Source organism: Nannobrachium achirus, assembly GCF_963921795.1.
Source record: "Nannobrachium achirus genome assembly, chromosome: 10".
Taxonomy (NCBI): Eukaryota; Metazoa; Chordata; class Actinopteri; order Myctophiformes; family Myctophidae; genus Nannobrachium; species Nannobrachium achirus.
Genome location: NC_137819.1, coordinates 41847782 through 41856143, shown reverse-complemented (window position 1 = coordinate 41856143; position 8362 = coordinate 41847782). Strand labels below are relative to the sequence as shown.

At 43.8% G+C, this 8362-nt stretch overlaps 1 protein-coding gene across 1 annotated transcript in view; it reads right to left on the bottom strand.

Moving 5' to 3' along the window:
- Window positions 1-274: 274 nt before the first annotated feature.
- The window catches only part of klhl7 (kelch-like family member 7), a 12640-nt gene continuing 4552 nt past the window's right edge, over window positions 275-8362 (bottom strand). The window contains exons 5-12 of the mRNA XM_080734938.1: window positions 6056-6231; window positions 5345-5519; window positions 4517-4659; window positions 3660-3900; window positions 3034-3235; window positions 2222-2319; window positions 1660-1843; window positions 275-870 (exon numbers count right to left, since the gene is read on the bottom strand). Coding sequence (XP_080591064.1) covers window positions 687-870; window positions 1660-1843; window positions 2222-2319; window positions 3034-3235; window positions 3660-3900; window positions 4517-4659; window positions 5345-5519; window positions 6056-6231 — 1403 coding nt within the window. The 3' untranslated portion in view covers window positions 275-686. The remainder of the gene's footprint in view (window positions 871-1659; window positions 1844-2221; window positions 2320-3033; window positions 3236-3659; window positions 3901-4516; window positions 4660-5344; window positions 5520-6055; window positions 6232-8362) is intronic.

The following is an 8362-nucleotide window of genomic DNA, read 5'->3' as shown; positions in this document are numbered from 1 at the left end:
CGTGTCTCTGTAGGAGACAAAATGTCTAGAAAAGGGTCTCTGTGTGCGTGTTTGTTTGGTCAATTTAGCAAACTATGGAAGTTAACTCCCATTTTGTTTAAATAATAATAAAATACAAAGGCCCCCCCTTTTCAGACCCACCTAGCGTTGCATACATACCCTCACCTTGGGACTGGAAGGGTGGGTAGAACATAATCAACACATTATTATAGAGTTCCTATTCCCCCCCCCCCCCCCCCAATGCCATTTTCAAAACCTTTTCATTAACTTTCCAATGTATTTTTACCCTGTTTCCAGGCCTACAGTGCAATAACGAGGCTCTTGTCTTACTCCACAATGCCCCAAAACTGACTGGAACAAAAGAACAGATCTACAAGCTAACAACATATCACAGTGTAATGTGTTGTTAGTTTGTAGGTCTATTCTTTTTTTGTCACGTGACGTCCTGTATACTGTATATTAGGCCACTCTTGTAGCACAGCTCACACAGCATAGCACTATATTTTACAACATAACAGACATGTTTTGGGACATGTTTTTTTTTTTTTTCAGGAACCAGCCTGGATGCTTATCAATGGTCTGCTAACCCTGTGCGCATGACGTCATAAAAAAAAAGCGTCCCCATAAACATTAAATCACCAATGCAACACTGGAGTGCCGTGAACACCCACGTCACGATTGAGGAATCAGGCTGACGTCGTAGAGGGTGCGGTGGCGGCGGCAGTGGCGGCGGCCGAGGAGGAAGGTGCGGCGTGCGTCTGGGAGTCCATGAGGTCGATGTCCTCCTCCTCGTTGGCTCCACAGGTGTCCACCACGCAGATCAGGCTGCTGGTGACGGGGAACGCTCGCACCTTGCTGCACGTCACCCACCTGGACGGACCCCCCAGAAGGAATCGGGTCAAAATATTCAAAGACTTGCAAAAATGTTCATGGTTTTTCAAAAAATAGCAGATCTACAAGCTCGCAGCGCGGCACTCGGTGCTGCGCTGTGAGCTTGTACATCTGCTACTTTCTAATAGTAAAAGCATAAAGAGGAAACGCGGGTCATGCACCAGACTGTAAAGCAAAATGGACAATGTGACACCATTGTTTTCTACAGGCCATCAATTAAGCTTATTTTAGAGCCATTTCAAATCCTTCATCATACATTTTAAACTGTATGGGACCATAATTCACTAAACGCGTGTCATGATGATGAAGAAATATACGGTATACTAATAATAGGTTTACAAAGGTAATAAAATCAAGTATGAGGTTTCCCAAAACCTCATTGAATTCCATTGAGAAAAATATCTTGACACCATTAGAAAGTGAAATGGTGACATCAGATGGGCTGCCTCTGATGGGCAGGCATAGGTACAGCAATGCAGAAGTAGGCTTAATTTCCAGCGAACCAAGTTTGTTTGTTGTCATGTAGGGACGATATGAAGATGTCACGATTATTGTTCTCACTAAAGCTCATTATAATAGTACCCTTTTCACTCTTGTGTCTCAAGAGGAGGGTTGTGGACAGTTCAGAAACCTGCTTAGCAGTGACATCATCAATCTGGGAATCCAAGCTAACAGAAACAACGCGATGTGAGCTTGCACGTGACGGCGACTCAACATAACTGCACGTGACGACTCAACATAAACACACACGCACACAAACACACACACCTGTCAGTGTCGACGTGGTACTCCAGCACGTGCCCGAGGCGGCCCACCCCCTGGAAGCCCGCAAGCACGTAGATGACATCGCCTACCGCTGCACACTTCACCGTCACGCCCCGCCAGGGCATGGTGGCCGCCGCACGCCACTCGTTGGTGGCGATGTCGTAGTACTCCACCGAGTCTAGCCCTCCTACACACACAAAGAAAACACACACACACACACATACACACATTCAGTTCATTACCGTACAGTTTGCTGTCACGTTGCGCTGCAGCTCAGTGTAAATAATAATACTACAGTATAATGTAATATTAATCAAAGTAACTAGTAACCACGTTTTTCAAAAAATTGTAATGTAGTAGAAGGTCGCGGGTACAAGCGGCTAAGGTTTAGATGCCTGGGGACATCTTAGGCACTCCATGTGTTAAATACAGTAATTGACTACATGTACTTCGTTCCACCACTGATTATAATGTATAAGTGGTTGATTTAACTCTCAGAATTCAATGAACACTCCAGATGTCACTGTGTTGTGACAGTCAGCTACAGAAGTGGCGTTTCCATTACCCAGGGCTCCCTGTCCTCCCACAGCGTAGATCCTATTCTTGACCACCACCAGCCCGTGGTTCTTCCTGTTCTCTCGCATCGCGCTCAGCTCTCTCCATCTGGGAAGGGAGGGTTTAAACAAGAGACAAAGTAAAGTGATTGAAGAGTGGAACAACATTAAATACTTACTCAGTGATTGAGTTAACCACTTTCAATGGCGTCCATATTTTGGGCATGTCCTTATGCTTCAAACATTTTTCGGCCCGTAGACCTTCGTTTTATAGAATTAACTCGTTCATGTAGAAAATTAAACAAGGGTCTTCAACATGGGGTCCTCAAGAGTTACACAGGGGGTCCTCCAAATCTATAAATTATATTAACCACTTGAACTCTATAGCGTTCATATTCTGAGAACTTTAGCCAAAAATCGTGCTGCGAGGCGTTGGGACTTGTAGATCGGCTATTTTCGGCAAATAGGTTTGGTGTAGAGGGGGAAAAGATAAGACTAAGTGCAGAGTGAAAGGTCAAGTTTAGTAAGTATTGACGGTTCAAGTGGTTAAATATCTGAAAACACAAATTGACATGAATCCAAAATACACTGATGATTGTGCTGTCAAACAATGAAACTATGGAATCTATGAAAAGGTTGTGGGGGCTCCTGCTTCATCTCTCTTTCAACTAAGGGGTCATTGGCCTGAAAACGTTGAAGACCCCTGATCTAAAAGCTTTGCCGAGCGACACATTGTGAGCTCGTAGATTTTCGGTGCCCGACACCCACATGAACGCAACCAAGTATTACTCAGGCTTGTGCGTGTATGTTTTTGTCCACTCACTGTTGTGTGCTGGGGTCGTACACCTCGCAGTTGTTGAGGACCCTGCCGGAGACGTTGTTGCCCACAGTGCCTCCGCACACGTAGATCAGACCGTTGGCCTCCACGGTGCCGTGGCTGCAGCGAGCCAACAGCATGCTGGCCTTCACCTGCCACGTCTCTGTGCGTGTGTCGTAGCACTCAAACAGGTCCAGCGCTGAGCTGCCTGAGGACATAGTGAACACACAAACACACACAGTAAAGAACAAGTGACGTGAGAGGAAAGATGAATGATCCGAGCACTCAAAAGATAACGGATAATCTACAACATATTAAAAGCCGAGATGTATCGACCAGAACTGGTCTTCATCAGGGCAAGTAGGACAATCCACAATGGAAGGGAGGTGGATTGACTGAAAATTGACTGAACCTCATATGCCCAAAAGTTACTTTTCAGGATTCAAATCACCAAAAATAGCAAAGGTAGCTGATCCACAATTAGAGCTTGCAGATCCGATTTTTTTAAGATTCATTTTGAAAATAGGGAGGGAGACGGGGAGTGACAAGCAGCAAAGTCCTTCAGGATTGGGACTCGAGAATAGGTTTATGCCAAACAAAAAAGATATACCAGCTAACCACCTCTCACTCACCCACTTCCGATCCCCCGGACGTGTAGATCTTGCCCTGGGAGGCGCAGGCCGCCAGGCTGTCGCGCGGCGTGGGCGGGCCCAGCTTGGAGTACCAGCTGTCCTTCAGCACGTTGTAGCAGTCCATGCGCTTTATGGGGAAGAGCTGCGAGCCGCCCAGGATGTACACCACGTTGTCCCAGAACACCGCCGTGGCATCCCGACGCTTCTCGAACGGACAGCGGATGTCTGTCCAGCTGGAGTCCTGGTCCAAGAGGACGGAGGAGACAGAGGAGGCAGACAAGACAAGTCTTTGATTATACAGAACAGTTTGGTTCCCGAACCTTTTAGCTCAAGACCCAAAAGAGAATTTATATGTTTGCCCAGGACCCAAACTAGTGAAAATAGCAGATCGGCTATTTTCACTATGGAATTTCTTCATTTTTTTTGTTTTTGTCTTTTAGAGTGCCACGCTGCGTGCTTGTACATCAGCTATTTAAAAAAGAAATCTTGCCCCCCTTTTGTCAGTGTCATCTCAAAATATTTTGAGATGGGGTCGGCGGTCAAATACATATTTCTAGGGGTTCTTGACATTAAAAGGTTTGAGCACCACTGATCATAGAAACATAAGTTTTTCAGAAAACCGCTAGGATTTAGAAGACGAGTCTACCAGTTATAAATTGCAACTGGACCACTCGTGAAGGAAGTAAGGAAGCAAGAGGCCCTATTTTTCCCCCAATATGTCTGCAAAGAGCCTATTGGGATGCTTGGGTTCATGTGGTTAACAAACCGATATCTCCTTGTAAAAGGTATACTCGTGCTGCTGCTGCTGCTACTACATAGTAAAATGTGGAGTGTCCATTTAACTGGACCAGTATTACCTTGGGGTTGAAGTAGCGACAGGACTGCGGCTGTGAGCCTCCAAACAGTGCGATGCGGTAGTCGTGTTTCTTGCGTCGCGGTCGGCTGCTCTCGCCAAGGTCCTCGCGGTCCTCCAGGGACAGCAGGTGATAGCGCATCCCACCTGGCGGAGAAGGCGCACTGTTCATTTTGTAATCATTAATCCTAGACTAGAGTCTAATCCTAATGTATATCGGACAACCGTGTAGCTCATCTAAAACAACTATTTAAGCTATACTATATCAAACTATTCAAGCTAACAACCTGACACACATCTACTTGTGCAACTGAAAATGCACTGCAGACGCGCCTTTCTGTCGTGTGAGAGTGTGTGTGTGCGCGCGTTTGTGTCCAACAAATTCGTGTCCAAGTGAAAAGAAAAAAGAGCTTGCAAAATACTGCTCATTATGGGTACAGGACAGGTGCTTCCCACTGTATTATTCCATTACATTCATCAGTACATTCTGAACTTGGATTCATGCACTGAGACACATTATTTCAAGTGTATAGGACATAAGAAACAAATTAAAAAAGATTTGGGCCCTTGATGTATTTTGTAAATATGGACTCAAATAAAGAAATTGTGTGAGAGAGAGAGAGAGTGTGTGTGTGTGTGTGTGTGTGTGTGTGTGTGTGTGTGTGTGTGTGTGTGTGTGTGTGTGTGTGTGTGTGTGTGTGTGTGTGTGTGTGTGTGTGTGTGTGTGTGTGTGTGTGTGTGTGTGTGTGTGTGTGTGTGTGTGTGTGTGTGTGTGCGCGCGCGTGTGTGTGTGTGTGTGCGCGTGTGTGTGTGTGTCTCTATCTCCACTCACCAATGACCATCTTGAGGCACTGGGGGTTGTCCTGGATGAGGGGCTCAGCCTGCACCGTCTTGGACAGGAAGGTCTTGGAGACGAGGGGGAAGCGCACGCACCCCAGCACCTCCACCATATGCTGCTGTCTGTTGCACACGTCGTACTTCATCCAGCGCACGGCCGCGTCGTAGATCTGCACACGCAGTACACATTGATAAGTCCTCTGAACGAGTCAATTATCTGCTGTGCTTTGTGTCCCTGTTTGCATGAACATGCGTGCGTGTGTGTCTGCTTTCTAAACTTGTGAAGGCACAAGTAAAGTAGAATTTAAAAAAATAGATATTGTGAGGACAATTTTCATGGTCAACGCAAAATAAATGGTTGTTTAATTTTTCAGTTAGGCTTACAATTGGGAAGATTAGTTGGATTAGAATTAGGCATTTTGAGACTAAATTGAGGGGTTAAGGTTTGAAAATAGCCAATCTTATGCACCAAAAATAGCCAAAGCTTACTATGCATCATCATGCCGAAACACGTTGTGAGTTTGTAGATCAGGTGTTTTTAGGTGCAACACCAGCACGTCACTAATAACTCAGGCCATCCTAAACTTTTGATGTTCCTGAGAGTACAGTAATGTACTAGTGTGTGTGTGTGTGTGTGTGTGTGTGTGTGTGTGTGTGTGTGTGTGTGTGTGTGTGTGTGTGTGTGTGTGTGTGCGCGCGTGTGTACCTGGGCCTCAGCGCGGACAGTGAGTCTGTCCTGGTGCAGGAGGTGTGTGAGCTGAGTGACGTCCAGCTGCAGGAACTCGTCCAGTCTGTAGACCTCTGTGAAGTGCAGCTGGACGAAGTCCTCCGCTGCTGCCTTCAGCTCTGGACAGTCCATACAGTCTGCCAGCGATGTGATGCCTACACCACCACAACAACACAACAACAACCTTCAGCTCTGGACAGTCCATACAGTCTGCCAGGGATGCGATGCCTACACCACCACAACACAACAACAACCTTCAGCTCTGGACAGTCCATACAGTCTGCCAGGGATGCGATGCCTACACCACCACCACAACACAACAACAACCTTCAGCTCTGGACAGTCCATACAGTCTGCCAGCGATGCGATGCCTACACCACCACCATAACAGCAGCAGCACAACAAACATATAGTTCAGATAATAGATGAAGAAGGGCTGCGTGGATCCATAATTATGGCAAACTGAAAACAGTTGCTCTTTGGAAACGGTTTAGTTTTAGTAAGTTTCAGGATGAGAGTTCTAAGTTCTAAGTTAATTTCCTTTGTAGGCATCACAGGTGTAAAAAACGAGACGGTGAACATAAAGACAGTCCAAGGCAGTTCCAAGTACAAAATCTTTTTTAATCCATATTTGCCCCGGGGCAAATCCAGCGACCTCAGTACAGTCGCCACCAGGTATTCCTAAACTAACCTCAGTAAACTATGCATAGACCTAACCTTGTTCCTAAACTAAGTAAAACTATAGCTCTTGGAAACCTTCACCCTCTCCTGAGATATATAATAAAATCGCATCAAAGAAACGAATACAGAAATACAATCGGACAACTTTATAAAATATTTCAGGAAAATAAACCTGAAGATTTAGCTCACATTAAAGACAAGTGGGATAAAGAATTGAGAATTACTATAAATGGAAACGAGTGGAATCAGAGTTTCAAAGACATTTTTCTTTTCTTAAGATCACCATTCTGGCAGGAATACGCCTGGAAAATAAATATAAGGTACTTTCAAACACCTCTGTCAATATCTAAGTATAATTTAAACTCTGGCTGCTGGAGGGAATGCGGGGAGAGTGAAGCGGATCACACCCATGTTTTCCTCACATGCCCCAAAATACAAACCTTCTGGTCAAGAGTCACACAAACAATAGAACAAATATTTGGGAGAGACAAAAAAACTCTAATTCCATTCCAGTGTCAAAAACATGTACAAGGATAAGGTTGAGGAACTTAGAAAAAATCCAAGGCAGCTCTGTTACTTTCAAAGTAGAAAAACAAATTTATTGGGTCATGGCAGCAAGATTAAAATAACGACCTACGCGTTTCAGCCACATGTGGCCTTCATCAGGGTCCGCTGATGATATTTGGGAGCGCTTTAAACTTACAAAATCATAATATACTCCTTGGAACACGCCCCCAGAGTCTGCAAAGTCGAGATTTATATCTCTTTTGGATTTTGAGAATTACAGCGCTCAAGCAAATATCAAGGAGTTGGAAAAGTGTGGAACCTCCCAAGGTAGAGAAATGGTGGGAAAAAACAGAGGACATGTACCTTATGGAAAAGGTGACCTATAAAATTAATGGCAAAGAAAATGCTTTCGAAAAAAGGTGGGCCCCTTATGTCTTAAATAGGGGAAACATGTCTTTTTAATTTTCAAGGTTGTTTTTTTTTTTCTTTGGTTCTTGTTTTTTTTCCCTTTTGTATTCAAACCTAAAGTATTCTAGATATAAATATTAATTTAAACAATAGCAGCTTTTTCTCTGTTTTAATGAAATGACAACAATTACATAACAAAGTCTCCTCTTTTTTTTCTTTTTCAGTTTCTTTTTTGTAATGTTTCTGTTTACAGTTTTTGTGTGGATTTTTTCTTTGCTCTATCTATGTGGTGGTGGGGAAAAAAGAAAAAAATACATAAAAATGTGTCAAAATGTCCTTAACTCATTTGCTGCCATTTTAACATTGCACTGTATGGCTTTACTGCCATTTTGTATAATGAATATTTTTTTTTATATTTAGATTTTTCCTAAATTCTGTGTTTGCACGACCATGTCATACATTACTGGAAATGGAAGAGGACAAGCTGTAGTTTCACAAAAAAAATATAATCTTGCATTTACGATGTACCATTCTATAGTTATAGCCATTTCAAAAACCTTGTTTTTTGATTTTCCGAGCTTGAAAATCAAATGAAAAGGAGTTATTTAAGTTTTTGTGAATGTTCTCTTTTCAAGGAAATAACTCACTTGATATCTGTCTTTATGGCTTCAGGCACTTATCAGATGAGTG